The sequence below is a fragment of the Embiotoca jacksoni genome, unplaced genomic scaffold (genome assembly GCF_022577435.1).
Source record: "Embiotoca jacksoni isolate LCO1_2020_lvr unplaced genomic scaffold, fEmbJac1.0.p SCAF_46, whole genome shotgun sequence".
Lineage (NCBI taxonomy): Eukaryota > Metazoa > Chordata > Actinopteri > Embiotocidae > Embiotoca > Embiotoca jacksoni.
Genome location: NW_027185399.1, coordinates 2,654,891 through 2,676,536, shown reverse-complemented (window position 1 = coordinate 2,676,536; position 21,646 = coordinate 2,654,891). Strand labels below are relative to the sequence as shown.

The following is a 21,646-nucleotide window of genomic DNA, read 5'->3' as shown; positions in this document are numbered from 1 at the left end:
TGTTCTCTCAGTTTATTAATCTGTTCCATCAATTTATTAATCTGTTCTCTCAATTTATGAATCTGTTCTCTCAGTTTATTAATCTGTTCCCTCAGTTTATTAATCTGTTCTCTCAGTTTATTAATCTGTTCCCTCAGTTTATTAATCTGTTCTCTCAGTTTATTAATCTGTTCCCTCAGTTTATTAATCTGTTCTCTCAATTTATGAATCTGTTCTCTCAATTTATTAATCTGTTCTCTCAATTTATTAATCTGTTCCCTCAGTTTATTAATCTGTTCCATCAATTTATGAATCTGTTCTCTCAATTTATTAATCTGTTCTCTCAATTTATTAATCTGTTCTCTCAATTTATGAATCTGTTCTCTCAATTTATTAATCTGTTCTCTCAATTTATTAATCTGTTCTCTCAATTTATTAATCTGTTCTCTCAATTTATGAATCTGTTCTCTCAATTTATTAATCTGTTCTCTCAATTTATTAATCTGTTCTCTCAATTTATGAATCTGTTTTGATCTGTGGACGCGGGTATCAGTCCATTAACTGTTTTATTAATCTGTCAGCACAGATTTCCACATACATGTGTTTTCCCGCCACGTGACCAAGCGAAGGAGCTTCATGAAGAAATAAACTCTTCAGCAGATGTAATTTGATCCAGTTGGCACATTTAACGTCTGAACCCGGCAGACTGAGGAGGTTTCTGGTGACTTCCTGGGAGGGTTGTTCACCGCCAGATCAAGGTCACACATGTGTGTGATGTGTGAGGAAACAGCAGCGACCAGACGTTAGCCGCTCAGTCGCGTCCCATAATTCACCGCCACCGTGTTATTGTAAGAGTTCACGTTCGGCATCGATCTGACGCTGCTGATTTCATTTCCTGTGACGCGAACGCTCCGACGGCGGCGGGCCCACAAAACTCCACTCGACCTCCCAGTTTTCCCTTTTCCACTTTCCTTTTGCTTCTCCGTTGACCTCCGTCGTCTCTTCTGAGGATTCCTGTTTGTCTTTCTTCTGAACTTCCTTCTCTGAGCGTGTCGTGATGCCGATACGATGACTGATTTTAGACTTTAGATCTGACTGAGGTTTTCAATCTGTTTGAATGAGTTATATTCAAGTTTTAATCATCTTTAACTTGAACTTCAGAAAGTTGATTGTTTATATGAAGCTGCTTTTACAGATTTAGGGATGTGTTGCATCATCTGATGGAATTCTTTAATGCAGTCAGTAAAATTTCCATTTCATGCAGCCAATTTCTGGTTTTTTTCAGTCAGACTAAAATTAATAGTTAAAAAGGATTCGTGTAAAAAACTCTTGGCAACAGATTTTTCATAAATCATTTAAGATGTTTGTTTTCAGAAATGTATCACTTGGAACAACCATTTTGTGGACTGCATCTCAAATCTCCATTGATTAGGATTTATATGCTAATTTTAATACATTTAAAAGTAGCATGAGATAGTTTTTCTCATCTCATTGTGAGATTTTTTTTTTTTAAATCAGCTTAAAATGATCAAATTTTACCTGTAAACTTAGATTTTGTGTTTCTCATTTTAAGCAAGCAGCTTGAATTAAATTATTTAATAAATTATTTAATTTCAGGGAACTTTTATTTTAAGACTTTGTCAGTTGGTTAAAATGTTTTTAACAGCTTTGTAAAGTAAAAAGAAACGTAGTAGTCAAGTCAAAGTAAAAGACGCGGTGTCCCAGCGGAACCTTTTCTTCAGTCCGCCGTGTTGTGCCCGGACAGGATTCGATGCCGGACAGATTCCGTTGACATTGCTGAGGAGGAGGAGGTGGACTGGTGTTACCGAACCTGAAGGTTTCGTCGTCGGGAGCCGCAGTGCAGTGGCAGCCTGCTCCTCGGTCCTGAACCACCGGGACTTCGTCATGTATCGGCGGCCGCTGCTGTTCGCCGCCAGGAGCCTCGTGAATGCGGCCGGGAAGGTGACAACGTCGCTTAGCTTAGCTTAGCTTAGCTTAGCTCAGCAGGCTAACAGGTCTGAGCAGCATTAAAGTGTGAAATCAGACCGATGACGCAGAAACGGAGCGACGTGGAAACACGGAGCCCACGAGGGGTTAGTTCTGTGTTTAGTCACCGAGTTACCTGGTTAACAGGATTAGTTACCTGGTTGGTTGGTTGAGTAGTTGGTTAGTTGGTTGAGTAGTTGGTTAGTTGGTTGAGTAGTTGGTTGGTTGAGTAGTTAGTTGGTTGAGTAGTTAGTTGGTTGGTTGGTTGGTTAGTTGAGTGGTTGGTTGATTAGTTAGGTAGGTAGGTATTTACTTTATTAATCCCCGAGGGGAATTTTTTTTTCGCTACAGCAGCATACAGAAGCAATAAGATAATAATAGAATAAAATAATAGAATAGAATAGAATAATAGAAAAGCAATAAAATAAAATAGCAGTAAAAAATATAAAATGTACAGTATATACAGTACAGTATATATCTATATATATTATATGCAAACAAACCAAGAAACACAGTCAACAGTTTTATTGTTATGTGATGGATTTAGCCAGAGGTGAGTTATTGTACAGTCTTATTGCGGTCGGCAGGAACGATCTCCTGTATCTGGAACGATCTCCTGTATCTGGAACGATCTCCTGTATCTGGAACGATCTCCTGTATCTGGAACGATCTCCTGTATCTGGAACGATCTCCTGTATCTGGAATGATCTCCTGTATCAGGAACGATCTCCTGTATCTGGAATGATCTCCTGTATCTGGAATGATCTCCTGTATCAGGAATGATCTCCTGTATCTGTCCTTGTGACAGCAGCTGGAGGAATCTTTTGGAGAACGTCCTCCTCTGTCCCTGCAGCAGGTGGAGAGGGTGGTCAGGATTATCCAATATGGATAATAGTTTCCTCAGCGTCCTCCTCTCCACCACCTTTTCCAGACTATCTAGTTTGTAGCCGATGATGGAGCCGGCCTTCTTCACCAGTTTGTTAAGTCTGTTGGTGTCTCCGGCTCCAATGCTGCTCCCCCAGCAGACCCCAGCGAAGTACAATGCACTGGCCACAACAGATGGTAGAACATCTCCAACATCTCGCTGCACACATTGAAGGATCGAAGCTTCCTCAAGAAAAAGAGTCGACTCATCCCCTTCTTGTAGACAGCGTTGATGTTGGTCTTCCAGTTCAGTCTGTTGTCATGGAGACACCAGGTACTTGTACCAGGTCCACCTCCTCTCCCAGAACTCTCAGCGGTTGTGGAGCCGTCGTCTTCCTCCTGAAGTCGACCACCATCTCTCTGGTCTTGGCCACGTTCAGGAGCAGATGATTTCTACCAGCCCACTCCACAAAGTCCTCCACTACTGCCCTGTACTCCTCCTCCTGTCCATCCCTTATACACCGTCCACTGACTCCTCCTCCCGTCCATCCCTTATACACCGTCCACTGACTCCTCCTCCTGTCCATCCCTTATTCACCGTCCACTGACTCCTCCTCCCGTCCATCCCTTATACACCGTCCACTGACTCCTCCTCCCGTCCATCCCTTATACATCCGACCACTGCAGAGTCATCAGAGAACTTCTGCAGATGTCTTGACTCTGAGTTGTTCTGGAAGTCAGTTGTGTAGAAGGTGAACAGGAAGGAGACAGAACAGTTCCCTGAGGAGCTCCAGTACCACTGACCACCGTATCAGACAGCACACTGCCCAGACGGACAAACTGTGGTCTGCCTGTCAGGTAGTCATTGATCCAGGAGACGGTGGACGTGTCCACCCCCCCTCCACCCCCACCACCCGCAGCTTCTCACTCAGCAGCAGTGGTTGGATGGTGTTGAATGCACTGGAGAAGTTGGTTGGTTGGTTGGTTGGTTGGTTGGTTGAGTAGTGAGTTGGTTGGTTGGTTGAGTAGTGAGTTGGTTGGTTGGTTGGTTAGTTGCTGGAGGTGAACTTGACCAAACAGTTTCTCTCACTTCACCGGAGGTTCAATCTTTATTTATCTTTGGTTATTTTTATCTGATAATTGGTGAATAATTCTCCCAGAAAATGTCCCAAAATGTTTGTTTTTTGTCTGAACAACCCAAAACTAAAAAAATTGTTCGGTTTAGTTTCATAAACAAGAATAAAAACTGACTGATGTTTGTTCCCTCCAGGTTCAGTGGGAGATGTTGTTGACTTGATTTATTTTCATATAAATAATTATTAGTGAACTTTTAATTGGTCCTCTGGCACCTGATGGTCCTCCTGTTGGTCGGATGGAAACTCAGCTGACAATAATACACACTTCTGTTTTAATTCTCTGCCTTTCAGAAGTGATACCTGCCACATAAAGTATGAAGCTCATTATTTATAATTCATTATATTTGACTAAACTCTCTTTTTGTCTTCCTTCATCACAGACTTTGGATCAAGAAGTCGGTTTCAAAGCTTTCGCTGTCTGTAGACAGGCCAGAGTCTCCGCCCCCTTATTAACGCCATGTCGGACACTGCACGTCACGTCACAGGTAACATGACATCATGACATCACAGAAATGTTTGTAGTCTCCGGGTCTGAAAAGTGAGTCCAGTCCTTTAGAGTGCAGTACCACTTAGGGCCACTAGGGGCTGTAAGCATTAATCAGATATTCTGCCTCAAACACTGACATGTTTGGAGGTGTGTCTGGTTTGATTGACAGGCCTGTGGTGTAATCCGTTTTTCTCTATAGGCATAATGTCCTCAGGCTGTCAGTCAGATCTGCCCCTAGCTCCTCCCCAGATTGTCCAAATATGGTCACTTCTAACTTCAGAAAGAAAAAAAAATGGCGACGGGCAAATTACAATCAGAGCGAATGTTTAGCGGTGTTTGGAAAAGTGAGTAAAAATTACGAGATAAATTTGTTACGAGGTTTTTTTTATCACAGCTTACAGTTCAGAAGGCCAGTAAACACGAGGCTCCACCTGGTGGCGCAGCCAGGTACTGCAGCAGATCTACAGAACGATGTCCGACCTTCACACCGTGTTATCGGCTCTTATATTTTTAGTCAATTAAAATTTTCAACAACATTTAGTGTGATAATAATCAGTGGATTTAATTTGACTAATAAAATTGTATTCGTGCCACTCTGCTGCTCTGTTGAGTCACTCAGCCGGTTCACTTATTTAACTTCACGCGTGATGCTGCGGTGATTTAAAGCCAAACATCTGCCGGTCCTGATGAAGGGTAACCGGGTCGCCGTGGCACTAATAAAACTGTCAAAGCACGAAGACGACGAGCAGCTCATTAATTTAGCGAGCAGCTGCTCGGTCTGGAAAGGCCACGACGGGCAGGTGTGTGTCGTCACTGAAACTCACCGGTTCGTTTAATGAGGAGAAAACAGGTGGGAAAAAGGAACAGTTTCTGTTTTCTTTTTCTTCCTTCCTTCCTTCCCTCCTTCCTTCCTCCCTTCCTCACCTTCCTCACCTTCTCGCTGCTTCTTCTTCTTCCAGTTCTGTAATGTGAAGGAGACGCCTCAGCACTCGGAGGAGGAGGTCGGGGCCTTCACCAAGCTCATCGAGGCCATGGGCTTCACGGGGCCGCTCAAATACAACAAATGGGTGAGTGACGGAGTAAAATACAGAAAAAAGGGAGTTTAGTCCCTGATGAAGTCGACAGTAGAGGTGCAACAGTATGAAATCATGATTTATTAATATTATTGTGTTGTTTTTGATAAAAAAAAAAATTGATGTAAATGTTTTTAAAAAAAACACAGAAATCACCTGATTTAATATTTTTTTTAAAAAAGCACCTAAAAAATGTTCAACTGACTCACTTTCTCGTACTTTCTATCTTTGTGAGGACACTCGTTGACATATTACATCCTTTAGCTTCTAAACTAAACCTGAATCTGATTCTCGTTTAAGCTCTAAAACCAAGTCTGATCGAAACAAGCGCTTCCACTCTTCCTCAGCCAATGACGATGCAGCGTTTACACCACATGATGCGGAGCCACAACAGACAAACAAAAAGACAACGATCACAAACATACTTTCAAAATCTTCAATGAGGGATGAGAAGAAACTAACGCTGATTGTTTTTATGATCAGTGATTACGCAACATTCGATGGTGGTCATGATGAACGTTTAATAGTTAAAGCTGCTCTCGGTGCAGTGAAGTAAACACGCTGCTGTTTGCAGTAAACAACACAACAACACAACAGCTGATCCTCTATTTAACCTGCTGGGTGAGTGACAGGAGACTGTGTGTGTGTGTGTGTGTGTGTGTGTGTGTGTGTGTGTGTGTGTGTGTGTGTGTGACGGATGTTTAACACGACTCCAGAGTCAGAGCGGGACAGAAGAGCCGCGTCCTCCCAGCAGGGGGTTTAAATTATGGTTTGTCATAATTTAAACAAATTTAAGTTTGTCAGCCAGGAATATTCCCCACAGCACGGAAACACACACACACACACACACACACACACACACACACACACACACACACACCACTTATCACATACTGTCACATTCACTGTTTGACTCCCAGCTGGGGGCGTGTCTGTTTGATTGACAGGCCTGTGGTGCAGTCAGGTTACAGCTATCGGTGGGCGGGACGTAGTATCGTCAGGTTTCCAATCAGATCGGTCAGATTCACCGCTGGCTCCTCCCCCAGCTCGTCCAAATATGGTCACTTCCTGCTCCAAACCGCTCCGAACTAACAAAGATGGTGACGGACAGAATCTGAACTGGAGGATTCATAACGTCACTGCTGGCTGCTGATTGGTTCAGACCCGTCCTGCCCGGTCCGACTGTTACCTCCAGTTGTCCTGCTAGAACTCAGAGCTGTTTTTGACACCATTGAGTGTCTCCATGGTAACGGTATGTTTGACACCCGAGTCTGGTTCTGTTGAAGGTTTCTTCCCGTGAAGACAGTTTTTCGTCTCTAAATGCTTCTCATGAGGGAACGGTTGGTTTTTAAGTTCCCTGAGATGAATTTGATTTAGAGCTCTATAAATGAATTGAATTAAAATGATTGATGAAGAAAAGTAGATATCACTTTATTGGATCTGGTGATGTTTTTGGTGTTCTTGGTTCCATCCAGTGTTTCAGCCTCTTGCAGTCGGTCTGTTTTCCAGGAATGTGCACATCGTTAAAGGCGTAAACATTTACAGCCGTGGCAGAGGTTTGGTGATGTGGGAGGTTTTGGCCGAGAGGCCGAGAGGTGCCGTGAGTGCCGAGGAATGTCGGCGGAGCGTCGGATCGGCGAAGCTCCGCTGACCTCATGTCCGCCGCCCGCAGATGTTTCTGTCGCCTTCTGTTTGCTTGTTTTCTTTCAGCGGTCGCTGAAGTGAAAACAGAAACAGAAAATTCACACTTCAAAATGTGCAATGAAATGTCATTTAAACACGACTCTGTCGTATGATAATTTTGTTAGAGGAGACGTTCTTCATAGATGAGACTTTAACATCACTGTGTTGTACATAAAACACATTATGATCTTTTTGTCGTTACGGTTTGGATTTAACAGAATTTAAGAATAAGGAGACGAGAGAAATATAAATTAGGCCGCTCGGCTCCAAACCTTCAGAATAAAATATGGTTTATTAGCTGCAGGATATATTAAATATGGTACTGATTTTTTTCCCTTTTTGTGTTTTGTCTTGACAGAAAATCAAGATTGCTGCGTTGCGTATGTACACGTGTTGTGTAGAGAGAGTCAACTACGACGAGTTCTTTGAGAGTAAGTAAACTACAAAGATGGCCGCCTCACGTGTCCTGCCTCTGATTGGATCGTTGAGTTTCCAAATATGAATAATCATCATTAAAGTGGATATAATGACTGCGTGGGTAAAGACCAGTAATTGAACAGATGTGTAGGTTGATAAAATGAACTCACTTTACTGGCATGCAGCTTTTTAAAACACAACCACCATATCAGGATATTAATATATTCAAAATCATATCACGATATCGGTATAATATTGATTTGTCATTCAGCTTCTGTTCAGATTGTTAAAGAAGTGAGAAATATAAGAGGAAGTGTTTTCTTTTGAATGTCAGTAAATAGTAGAAATAAATTCATATTTTTGAGGAATGAATGAAAAAACAGACTCAATCAGAATATTTACTTGTAAAATCGATGAGTCGTTTGAGTGACAGCAGGACTAACATCTGTTTGTTTCAGAGTGCTCCCTCCCCGACACCCTCAACTCCTGGTTCCTGGTCGCTCAGCTTCACGTGTGGTGAGTTACAGAAACACTCAGCGAGCACTTTATTAGGAACACCTGCTTTATAGCACGTTGCTGCATAAATATTCACTTTAATGTGGTCAAACTGGTGGTTTTTAAAACATCCGATAGCATTCTCGATGACAAACTGGCGGTACTGTAAGTGCACGTGTTGCCATGGCGACCGTCTCTAATCGTTCTTTGTGGTCGGCCTGTCAGGATGTGTTTGGTCCGGATGCGTCAGGAGGGCAGAGAAGGGAAGTACATGTGCCGCTACATCGTCCACTCGATGTGGGAGGACGTCGAGCAGAGGAGCAAAATCATGGGGGTGGGTCGTGTGTGTGTGTGTGTGTGTGTGTGTGTGTGTGTGTGTGTGTGTGTGTGTGTGTGTGTGTGTGTGTCATCAGCCGATTGTTCCTGAGCCCATGCAGTGATTTCCACATCAGAAACACGGTGTCTTTAAAGCAGTGCCGTCTGAGGGCTGAGAAACGTCTGATTTTTTGGGGGAACACAGTCTGCTTACAGCCGAGCGTTTCTGAGCCCATGCAGTGATTTCCATGACGTCATCATGGCTGTTTTTGAAGCAGTGGGCCCAAAGAAACATCAGATTTGCTGCAGACTTTCTGAAAAGCACCCTTCATATATTCTCAGATCACGTCTTGTTTTTTCTGACTAACTGTAAAAGATATTCAGTTACAGGGTTTTTAAAAAAGAAGAGAAAAGTAGAAAATCATTTTAATTTAACGGCTGGAAACAGAAAATGTTTGCAAAACTTATCAAACTGCGACAGCGACATCATTTGGGTTCGAGAACCAAGAATGAAAAGTAAAAACCGGTCGGACGTTTGAGTATAAAATGCAGAAAATAAGAACAACGTGGAGACCAACAGATTGTTTAATATCATTAATTCAGAGCCGTTAGAGTCCGATTACGCCGTGTGTTTTTTTTTAACGTGCTGTTTGACAGCAGCAGTATTTTCCACAGCAGCTCAGTTTCCTCATAAGTGGTTCTGTGACCCCGCAAAAATAAAACCACCAGCTTCCAAAGTAAATGTCATTCTGTTAAATAAATATTCATTATTTTAAGCAACATTTCCGCTTTGAGCTGATGCAACAGTGCGTTAAGTTTTACCGCGTCACTGCGCTGCGACGTAGGACGCAGGTTTTTTTGTTTATTTAAAGTTTTACATCAGCATAATTGTGCGAACCAGCAGGAAGTGCAGGCGAATCCCCGGGAGAGCGCGGCTGGCTGCGGTCGCCGTGGCTACAGAGCCGGCCCTCTATTCTCGGTCAGTGGAGCAGCTCCAGGAAGTGTCGCTCATTGACATCACACACTTAAATCTGGGCTCGGCTCGCACGGAGCCTTCAGAGAGACTCCGTCCCGCCGTAATGGAGATCGTACTGGATTTAACTCTGCGAGCTCGCGGAGGGGAAAACAAACTGCAGTTACGTGTGTTTGCTTTTCTTACAAAGTTTGATTTTTAAAGGATTGTGACAAAGAATGTAAATGTGGTGAGGCGGCATGTTTTACAGTCACTTAATGAAAGAAAAGTAAAAAGGTCACAACGCAGCATGAAAAGCATTTATGTGCTGAAGTTTCTCCGCCAACACGAATAAATCTGTTGTGAGCGTTACTGACGAGCTTCACGACAGACGGACGTTTACTTTGATGTCTTGTTATTTCTGTTCATTTTATTCACCCACATTTAGTTTAGCCGATCTGTCTGAACAACAGCTGTCTTCAGCCTCATCAGAGCTTTTAGATAAACTCCAAATCTCCTCCATTTTATTTGTAACTACAAAATATTGAAATTAAAATGTCTTTATGTGAATCTTCATCTGTTCGGTCCGTTAAATGTTGTAAAACGTGTAAATATTGTGACTTTTCCTGGCGTGTCTCTGCTGTTCTTCACGTTGGTTTTCTGTGTTCGCTGCAGATCGACGCCACCCACAGGAAGGAGGCCCTGAAAATGATGACGGAGACGTTCTACGCGGCCATATTCGGATACGACGAGGTGAGACACGAAAATATGATGAAAAAGATGATGTACTCTGGAGAATTAGAACATTTAAAATGTTTGGATCCACAAGAAAATCATTTCTATCTTTCTGAAAACTGAAGATTTGCTTTAAATATCTACAGAAGTAAATGAAGTGTTGAATTGAACTGTAAACATCATATAAAGAACCTGGATGTTATTTGTATAAAATTAATGTTAAACATTTAATTTTCTGCTTATGTGTTAAATTCGAGCAACAAAAACCTGCTGTTCCTCCAGTGTCCACTAGAGGCTCCAGCAGAGTCGGTCCCCACAAACCTCCACGTTTTACAGCAGAAATAAACGTGTGTGTGTGTGTGTGTGTGTGTGTGTGTGTGTGTGTGTGTGTGTGTGTAGGGCATCCTGTCAGATGACTGCGTGCTGGCTGCAGCTCTGTGGAGGAACCTGTTCAACCGTCAGTGTGAAGACCCCCGACAGCTGGAGCTGATGGTGGAGTACGTACGCAAACAGGTGTGTTCGCTTCCACGTGCAGCTTGTGTGTGTTTGTTGTGGACGTCTCACAGCGTGCAGCAGAAAAGTAAAAAAACAACAAATTATTTATACCTACATATATTAAAATAGTGTCTCTGACTGTAACTGTGGACGTCCTCCTGTCTCCAGATGCAGTTCATTGACGCTCTGGAAGGAGACGACCTGCTGCTGACCGGAGAGGTGAAGTGGCGCCCTCTGGTGGAGGAGAACGCACAGAGCATCCTGAAGGTGGTCCGACCCACGTACAACGACACAGGGCTGTGAGACGGAGACTGTCCTCCTCATCCTCCGTCTTTGTCTCTGTAATGTCTCCTCGACATTTAAGATTTGAAATTTGCGCTCTGATGATGTAGCTTCTCTCTTGTTTCCAAAGCACCTCCTCCTCCTCCTCCTCCTCCTCTTCTTCTCCTCCCAGTGATGCCTCACTTTAATCAGGACAGACAGTCATGGACTCTGATTTTCTTTTTTCCCGTCAACCAGCCGATGAAACTGCAGCAGGCGTTCCCGTCGGGTCGGAGCGTCGCGCCTCCTCTCTGTATTTATACTTTCGGTCTCCGCGGACGCCGCTCTGTATTTATAGCATGTTTTTTACTCCTCCGTGTTTAAACCCACTGCCCCCCCCCCCCCCCCCCTCAGAGAGGTCGCGACGCTCTGCGACCCGAGCAGGACGCCGAGCCCTCGAACACTCGCACGTCTTCTGTTTTTAAAAACGTCAGTGAATAAAGTTTTCTCTGAATATAAAACATTGTTCTGTTCCTGTTTTATTTTTGACCCTTAAAAACACAAAATTCTGCAACAACCTGCAGCTGAAAATGTATTTGCGATATTGATTGATTGTTTTGAAGCTGGACTCTGAGACTTGAGCAGCTTTGTGCAGTTTTTCTGTTCGGCCTGCAGAGGGCGCCACACTCCCACCGTTTAATGCGCCTGACAGCAGCCAGCTGATCGAGGTTTCCACGACGATGCATTCACCTGCTGAAGGAGGAAAATCCCTCAAAACTTTGAACCAACTGCTGACAGGAAAGTTTCAGCTGATCAGTTTTATATTAAATTAAAGATTTAATGTGACTTTTATTTAAATCCACATTTAAAGAAGTCTTTGAATGCACACAGCTGATCTCGTACAGCTGTAATGATGAAAATCTTTATTTGGAACTTTGATATAAAAAAAAAAAACTACAACAAAGCTGGAAGTATCTTTACATTTAAAACAAGTCCGGTCAATCAATCATGTGACTCATGAAACTCTTAACATCCGACCTTCATCTTATCTCGGAGATAACAAACATTTCCTCCATCTTTCCAGCATTGATTAGATATTAGGCCCCAAATATGGTCACTTCCTGCTCCAACATGGCAACAGTTCAGTTTCAGCGTGAAACCTGAGCAATAATCTTTTTCCATCTTTAATCTGGTGCCTGTTTTGTTTTGCTGCTGCGTCATTGTGTGAATTATGAATCCCAGTGAAACTCTGCAGCTCCGACTTCACCAGGTTCTTCAGACGGACTCACATTCACCCAGATATGAAACCAGAACAGGTGAAACGTCTTCAAGTCTTTAATGAGACGGTTTCCATGGTTTTCAGATTGTTCTTCGTTTTCTCCAGACGTCCCAACAGAACAGGAGAACTCTGCGTACCTGAACACGGTGAAGCTTGCAGGAACACCTGTTCAGGTCCGGAGAGGCCTCGCTGCGTTTCCTGCTCCGACGTATCTGATGTAAGACGGCTGCATCGTGGCACCGCAGTCGTTCATAACTTTCAAACATCACTCGGGTCCGAGGCGCTCTGCAGCCCTGATTTATTATTAGGACGTCGCACCGCGTCCTGCTGCACACGTATGTTCCTGAGCACATGTGAATCTGCAGGAGAGTCCTGGTGGGATTAAATCGGATCTGTGCAGGAGGAGCCGAGAGGTCATCAGATTAAAACACGTTTACATCATCTTAAACACAAAGAGGGAGAAATAACAGGTCAGAGAAACTGAACGAGAACACGCTGAATATCGTTCACCAAACTTCATGGAGAACTTTTGCGACGTAATCTTCACATTTATGAAAATTCTAAAATTCAATTTATCTCTTTATCTGATTTATCCGATTTAATTTTGTCTTATCAAGTCAAAAGTTTCAACATAATGTTTTTGCAACACAACAAATATGTTAATTGTTAGAATCTAGTCCTGTTAAAACTATGTTTGCTGCAGCAGTTTAATATTATTTACAGCCTGAAAGTTACTTTAAAATGCACATATTTTAAAGTCAAACCATCCAGTTACTGATGAAATGTTTTAGTTTGAATCAAAGCTGCGGATTAAAAATCCATCTGATATTTGTGCCCATTATAAAAAGTCCCTCGTTTGCATCCAGATCTAAAAACGTTTGTCCCAGCAGGACGTCAGGACCTAAACTGTGTCACGACCGGGTCTGATTACCAGAATCTCAGGAGACAAAGACACTTCCTGACATCTGGGTCACCAAGAAGTCGAGACCAGTATTGTGCCCGTAAACGTAAAAAACATGGAGAAGAAATTACCTGACTGAAAAAAATTGTCACGTTAAAATAAAAGTCAAAATAAGTCAATAAAAAGTCAAAATTATGAGGCAAAAAATATGTTCTGATCTGTTGTCACAATATTTCTTGAAATGTGACTTTTTCTTTTCTTTAATTTTACAAAATATAAACAAATATAAAACATTCTATAATTTTATCACGTGTCTACTGGAACAAAATACTGTAAAAGATTTCATCTGTTAATGTAACTGAGACATTTTTTAAAATCCATCATTTTTGAAGTCATTATTGACGATGCTTCACTTTTCTTTGACCAATAGGATTGAACGTTGATCGAGAACCCGCCTCCCAAATAACTCCGGGTGAGCGACCACCTGCAGATAACAGCCCTGATGAAGACCTGTGGGTTTTAAACATCCTGCCATGTAAATGGTCCTTTAATGGGCTGTTTTATGTCAGCTCCAGGTAGGTGGCGCTGTTCTTTCTGTTTTATTTTCATTTTGCGAAATTGGCGCCAATTAAAGCAGCTGAAATTTTGATCAGCAGTTCCTGATTCTTATGTTTCATGAATGTACAGAAAAATATCACCGGATCACTGTGATATTTAAAAAAAACTTAAAAACTTGAAAATTCTCCAGAAACTTCTGAGCTCTCTTTTTCCGTATTATTTCTGAGAGATTATCAACGTTTATTTGTTTTAGTCCGTTAAAAATCACATCCGGTTTAAAAATCACCAATGAACATCTGTGATGTTAACCCTGTCCAAATGTGTTCGTATTCACCGCGTACACGAGAGGAGTCCGTATCAACGGCGCCCTCTTGTGGTAAAACTCTAAACTCAAACTTTTCTATCAGCCTCCAGTTCACCAGTTGTGACGTTGTTTGCTGATGTTTCCAGAAAGGTCAGAGGTCACGGAGGTTCACATCTGGTTGGATGTTCAGCTGATATGTTGTAGTTTTAGTCACGTAGAGTTTTTCTTCGTAACTTAGATAACAGCCGACGTCTGAGGAGTTTTTACGAGTCGTTCGCGCTGACATTTATTCAGCGGGTGTTGTCCTCTACCTGCCTTCCCTGCAGGCCTTCGCCTCCTCAGCTGCTCACCTGCCAACTCCACCTCACCTCCAGCGTGTTGACGGGTTATAAACTTCACCTGCTCGCTGCAGCGTCACGCTGCCGAAAGTTCAGCTCTTCATTCGGAGTATTTTCAATGAAATGAAAGAAGTGCGTTTGTTTGTCGGACCTGATCCGGTCTCACCGAGAGTCCGCTCCAACTTTTTCATCCACAAACTTATCAGCAAAGATATCAATTATTTTAAAGCACTATTAAAGGATCAGCGAGGTGAGTTCTGCATCTGTGCTGCAACAATCGTCCTGTGCAGGTTTTTATGCGGCGCGACAGCTGGCGGGCTTTTTAATATTCTGATCATATTCACACTGCGGGGACATTTTTTAGCACAAAGTGTATTCGTGAAGCAGCTCATGACTCAGTCTGTCAACGCATCATAAACACCTGCTTGTTTCCTTGTTCTGTCTCAATTTATTATTTTTGTGGATTAAAAAATCTATAACAGATCTAACATTTAGCTAAATATAACTAAGAGTAATCGGTAAAACGGTGAGCTAAAACAAATCAATATATTGGTCAATAGTTCAGTGAATTCTTAATGCTCGCTAAAAGTAACAGATTTACAGTTGAGCTAAATCACAGTTAAATGGTTGAAATCGTTAAATATTTCATAAATGGTCAATATTGATAAATAAATAGTGATTGAATAGCTGACGGAAACACGGCTGTAAAAGTAAAATGATTCTGCGTCAAAACGGAAACAGTACGAACTTTCTACGATCGAAACAATTATAATATCGACTTTTTCTCAATCAACACTAAAATAACAACGAGGTTACGATAGTTTGTTCGTTTCAAGACATTCGGACGATGTCGGGTTTTGATGGAGCGACCGCAGCTCGTCTGGAAGAACTTTGAGTTCTTGTCCCGACGTCTTTCTGTGTGAGATCATAAAACTGAACAAAAAGCCGTCTGACATTTATTACTCATGAATTCACTTTCATCCGGCCGGCCGGCCTCGTGTGCCTCGAAGCTTCGCCGTAGGAGTTATTCCCATAAATCTGAGCTCCACGTCTGGACGTCTCCACAGGGGGTCTATTGTGTGCTCTCATTTGAATTTCAACCTTTCCTTTTGTCTGAGAACAACTTGTCTTGTGACGGCGCTCCAGTCTCTCACTCTGCGGTCTGAGCTCGGACCTTTCGCTTTGCCAGCGAACTTCGCTTCGTCGGCGCCGTTCTGTCAGAGTGTCGACGCCGTGGGAGGACGAGCTGTCTGCTGCTCCGAGCCGGAGACGTTCGCTACGACCGGCTGGGGACGTTCGGTCTTTAAACGCACCGCGAAAACTACAGCGAGTTACAGAAATACACGACTTTCTCGCCGAGTTGGATTCTGTTCAGTAAATATGAAGCTGCAGCTGTTCGTTCTCCCTCAGTCACAACCAATGGAAACCAACGTGTCCATCTGGAGACAAGTCCAGATCTTTGGCTTCCTGTCCAGACAGGAAACACGTAACATCGCTGCTTCATCGAGTCATTACGGTGACTTGTATTTATATTTGGTATCTAAAGCACAAAAATGCTCAACAGGAGCTACAGAAAAATGTGTATAATGTTAACGTAAGCTTTGCTCAGTGATTAAACTGTTGACCAACGGTTGAACGGGAGAAGATCAAATCAGTTCATTCGTCAACAAGGTCCATCTGAAAATAATCCCTCATTCATTAGAAAAGAAGATTCAAGAAGACCTGTTTTTGGGGGCGTGTCTGTTTGATTGACAGGCCTGTGGTGCAGTCAGGTTACAGCTATCGGTGGGCGGGACGTAGTATCGTCAGGTTTCCAATCAGATCGGTCAGATCCACCGCTGGCTCCTCCCCCAGCTCGTCCAAATATGGTCACTTCCTGCTCCAAACCGCTCCGAACTAGTAAAGATGGTGACGGACAGAATCTGAGCTGGAGGATTCATAACGTTCACAAACCAACGATGACATCACTGATGGTTGATGACATCACTGATGGTTGATGGTTGATTCAGACATGAGACCAACATAGTGAATTGCTTTTAAAATAAAGGAAAAGGTTCGACTTTGCAGGTCCAGATGTAAAGTTACATATTTGTTCGATATCACAGAGCTTTCATCGGTAAATACTGTCGTTCCAACTTTATGCAAATGATGTACATCACTTCCTGAGCGAAACGGTGAAACTCTGTTATGTAACAATCATCAACAATTCAGCATCGTGCACAGAGCCGAGTCGCTGCCTGAACATGGACTTGGATCTGGTCGTGGAATAAAGCGACTCACGAAGCTCTCGGTGTGAACGCACACGGTGGGCGTTGATGGCTGTTCCCGAGCGAGAGTGTGAATGCGTGAGCGTTGCAGCCCCCCCTCCCCCCCCCACCCCCCCCGCTGCAGCTCCGCCGGCCAATTACTGTCATCAAAAGGTTTCCTCATACGACTTCCCTGAACTAATAAGGAATAAATAACATTCATTACCGCCCACGGAAAACCTCAGGAGGTGAGCAGCAGGAAGTTAAATCTGTCACGCTTATTATCCTCTGAGATCTGTGAACTCTGACCTTTAGCATTTAATAATTATAATCATACTGCAGTGAAAGATCAAAGTAAAACGACTTGAAAAAACAAACATAATAATTAAACCTGTTGATCAGTTTTATTTCGATTTAAAAATGCTGTTTCATGTAAGAGCGCTGCAGAGGTCCCTCAAACATCCACAACATACCACCGCCTGAAGCGTGACGTGATGATGTCATAAGGGGGCGTGTCTTATTTAAAAGAGAAAAACAAAATATTTTGAACACCATTTATCTTGTATGTCCTCGTCCTCAAACTATGGCAGAAAACTCCACCATCTTTACCGTCTTCGTCTCGGAGACGCTGAATCTGAACTGATCATTTTATTGATTAAAAAATGATACGCAGCAGCTAGCTGTCTCGCTAGCTAGCTACACATTAGCTACTTTTCCATATATTTTGGTTGTGCTTTTAGCTATTGACTTCATGGGAGACGCTGAATGGGAGTCAATGGAGCCAGAGCCTTTTCGAACCCACCCTCTAGTGGCCCTCGGTGGTATCGCTCTTTACGGCAAATTTTTCAGACCCAGAAGCGACTTTTATATCCAGTTTGTGGTCTGTGTGAATTCATAGCAGGAGTGAGACAACAGCGCCAACAAGAGGCCGGCGCCAACCTACGACATGCATCAAACATCCTGTGGAAACATTCGTCCGGTAGAGAAACAAGCTTTTTATCTTTTCAGGCAAACGTCAAGTTTTGTGTAATATTTGTGTTGTTCAACTGAATAAAATGATGAATTTCAGGTTGTGAAATAATCCTGACGTGTCCACGAAGGAGTTAAGTGACGTGATAATTATACAATCTCTGATCCTCCTGCTGAAACGCTGCCGTTGGTTTCCAACAAAGACATGTTAGTCGTGGCTGCGCTGCCTCCACAGTCCTCAAAGGCTCCCTGTTCCTCAGTCAGAGTTTCCTTTATGGAAAGCAGCTCCGCCGGCGTCTCATGTTCACACGGTCTCCGGTCCAACGCCAGTCGCTGCCTCGGTGTTCGTTATGTAACGTTGACTCCGCGGTGACGTCGGTGAGTCGTCGTCGTCGTGTTGAGGTGTGCGCAGGTTCGCACATACCTCCTCGCCGGCAACAGCAACAGCAACACTTCTCCAAAGTGCTCGTTTCCTTTTCAAGAACACACAATGTGCCCATTTACAGCAGAGTCGAGTTACAGGCCTCGAGCTGCAGGCTGCAAGTGTGTGTGTGTGTGTGTGTTTGTATACTGGTATTATGAGGACATACATCTGGTTACATAGCCACATTGTGGGGACTCCACGTCCTTACAGGGACAAAATGAAGTCCCTGTGAGGTTTCAGGTTAGAGTCGGGGTTAATGGTGGTTATGGTGTCCAGGAAGTGAGCGTCTGTGTGATGTCCTCTGAAGTGCTGTAAACCGGACTGTGTGTGTGGGTTGAACTTGATCTGTCAGGCAGAGAAGAAGAAGAAGAAGAAGAACGGTCCTCCACGGTCAGGCAAACTTTCCCTTTTTACTTCCAGTACGTACGGCAGCTGTTGCATGTAGTATGTCAACACTGTGTCAGAAAAAAGTGCCTTGAACTTTGGCCCTCTTGGTCGTATCCGCCGCCATCTGTAGCGCCGCATTTGAAATACAAGGATGCAATTAGGAACGAGTGCCACACTTAATGTTACACTTCTTTTTAATTCTTCTTTCTTTTGCATGTTGGAACCAACGAGGCTTCAGAACAGCTTTTTGCTTCTATTGTCTGTTCAGTGCGACTCCTTAATGTCCACTCGGCAGGTGGACAGGTCAAATCAAATACAGCAGGCTAAAATAACACGGAATAATCCTTTAAATATTGCAACACCTCCTTCTAAAGCAGCAGATATCTATAATCCTATTGAGAGTTTGGGAGAATGTGTTTGTTAATTAAGGATTTAAACCAAGTTGGATACGTTTTTTGTTTTTTTTATTTAATCTGAAAAAGTTTTACCAATCAATGATTATTTGAAATGCCTGAAATGAAATAAACCCTCTGGAGCTGGATGAACCTGCTGCGGCGGTTTTGTTTTACTCTTCGAGGTAAAACGAGTTTATCTGATGATGTTTTCATGAGACAGCTAAAAAACTTCCAACAACAAACATCAGCCATTTAAAATGAGAGGAAGGCGAAGCGTCCGTCGCCGAGTTAATCTCGACCGATCTGCACCTGCGTGACTGTTTACGTAACGCTTGTGCTCACAGGTGAAAGAGTGGAACGACGCTCGTGAGCTGAAACGATAAGAGAACAAAGCAGAAACGCTCGTCAGCTGCCGAACTGCAGTAACGCCGCGCCACAAAGGAGATTTTCGTTATTTATAGCCGCCGTGGCGATTAGCTAAGCTGCTCCTGTGGCCGTCATGCGGTGACAAATGAAGGCAGCTCTCTGTTGTTTCATCAGCTGATTATCGGCTCACGTGATCTGATTGGTTAACAGTCCTTTGTTTTGTTTATTTTGATCTTCATCCAAACCAACAACATGAATGGAATTTATTCAGGAAATGAATCATCAAGTTACTCAACTGGTCCAAAAATATTCATTGTGTTCATTTAGCTTCTCTTTTTAGTTTGAATACTTTTGAATTGTAAATGAAGCAATGCAGAAGTGCCTTAAAGTGCAATACCACTGAGGGCCACTAGTGGCAGGCTCCAATTAAAAATGATCATAATATACAAAAACAGGTTTTAACGCTTGGCTCGCTGGGCAAGTTGGTGTAATGCGATGTCTCAGTAATGCCTTAATAATATGAATTATTCTCTTGGACACAAAGATCAACTGAGATTTTGGAGGTCAAAGGTCACTGTAACTGTGACCTTAACTCTGGAATTAATTCTCTAATTGTGACAAAATTTCACACGAATGTGTCTTTTAACTCTGAACATGACTTTCACTTTGAACTCCAGAGCTGCAGTTTGTCTCTAATGAACATGAAGTCAGTGTTCCTGTTCCTGAACCAGTCCTTCCACTTGTGCTGCCGTTAACACTGCCTTCAGCAGAAACCTGCCTTCACAAGCATCTTACTCTCCTTCTAGCCTCAGGAGTTTTATATTTTTCAAAGTATTTCCCTGTCCTCATAGTTGTGGGGAGGCGCCTTCATCTCTTTGTAACATCAGTGCTGCAGCTGTTACTCACTGGTTTCAACCAAACACTAATGCATTTAAGTCCATTGAGTTGTTTGCCTGCTGAGTCGTGACTCAGGCGAGGTGACTTCCCCACGACACAACGGCTGACTCGCCTCAAAAAATGTGACTGTGAATGTGTGACCTGGAAACAGGAAGTTATGCCTAATAAGGACACTCATGTTTTGCTTATTTGCAACCATCTGACAATAATGTAGTTCAACCTAAAACTCCAATAAACAAGAAATGAGCTTTTGTTATTTTCAGGTACGTGAACATTTGTGATTTCACCATCAGAGAAACATCAGATTTTGGGTCAAATATTTGCAGAACAGAACATCTTCAACACGGCCGCTTACAGCGAAGTGTTCCTGAGCCCATGCAATGATTTCCACTCCAGAAATATGGCTGTTTTGCATGCTTCCTCCTGCTCTGTCTGCATATATTTGTCAATAATTTTAGCTAATAATGTCTGACCAACTATCAGAAACCTGAAATGTGTTTAGCATGTCAAATATTATAATATTTAAGGAGCTGCTGCCAGACATTTTTGTTATTATGCTGAAAAATTGGACAAACAATTCATTAAACAACAACATTGTCTGAATTTTGTTGTCTGTTAATCAACTAGGTGATTAATTTCTGGTGCAGAGCTGCAGTTGTTCGGGTGTCTGTTGGACAAAACCAATCAGTCGTGTATTCTGGGAGCCTAAAAACAAATATTTGCTCTGCAGCTCATCAGGAGGTGAATCTGAGCCTCCGTGAGTCTTTGGCTGACGTGTTAACATCGAAGATGTGAAGAAAATATCAAAAACTCCAACTAACATTAGAGCTAAAGGAAGATGAGGAAGTTTAATTAGATGTAAATCTGAGCGGAGAGTTACTCAGGTAACTTCCCTCTGCGATATTCAAATGTGCGGTGACCTACTTTCACAGCGTGCCGGCAGAACACCAACAAAACGTCCACTCGGCCTTATTGTCCTGTTAACTTGTTGGTCCAGTTTTGTTTTTTTTCCACCTCATGACCTGGACAGACTTCATGTCTGTGAGTCGGCGCACAGATATGATGTCAGACCGCGTGGAGGTGTTTGGTTTGAGCGCCTGCACCTCCCTGCACCTCCCTGCTGGGTAAACATGAAGTCACACATTTACACAAACTGCTTGCGGATGTTTACGACAGATTACGGACATGGAGTCGTTCCTGTTCACATCTTTACTTTATTACATGTTGTAAAACTGTGAACTGAAGTGACGCGCGATGTAACAGTGACTGTTTGACCTTGAATATCCTTATCAACACAAAGGAAACCGTTGACAAGATAAGATACAGAATGTTAATAGAACATAATGCGGGGGTCGGAGCACCAACTGGAACAACCAAGACATCCGACATTAGCCAACAATCAAAAGATACAAGACACAAAACCAGAAAAATGACAAACTAATAACCAGGAGACGCAAAATCACCACAAAAACTCAAAATGACAAACTAAGACACAAAGTGACATTAAACAACCAAAAACTGATGCAGGACAACAGAACAATACGGAAAAATCACCACAAAGGGACTTTAATGAGTCTAAAGTAACAAGAAGCCTTTTTCCATTTTTCCATTCAGGACTTTAATATTCTTCCTCTGCAAAGTTTTTAAAAAGCAGCACACGTCTGTCGGAGGTCGTTTTCAGGAGCTGAACGCCTTCATAATGTC

At 42.8% G+C, this 21,646-nt stretch overlaps 1 protein-coding gene across 1 annotated transcript; it reads left to right on the top strand.

Annotated features, from left to right (window-relative positions):
- Positions 1-1,753: 1,753 nt before the first annotated feature.
- On the top strand, positions 1,754-11,399 carry uqcc1 (ubiquinol-cytochrome c reductase complex assembly factor 1). The gene is made up of 9 exons (XM_069169688.1): positions 1,754-1,941; positions 4,346-4,450; positions 5,412-5,519; positions 7,567-7,639; positions 8,084-8,141; positions 8,346-8,454; positions 10,063-10,140; positions 10,522-10,635; positions 10,786-11,399. Exons 1-9 carry the CDS (start codon positions 1,885-1,887, stop codon positions 10,918-10,920), a joined length of 837 nt encoding a protein of 278 aa, XP_069025789.1. The 5' UTR covers positions 1,754-1,884; the 3' UTR covers positions 10,921-11,399.
- Positions 11,400-21,646: the final 10,247 nt, after the last annotated feature.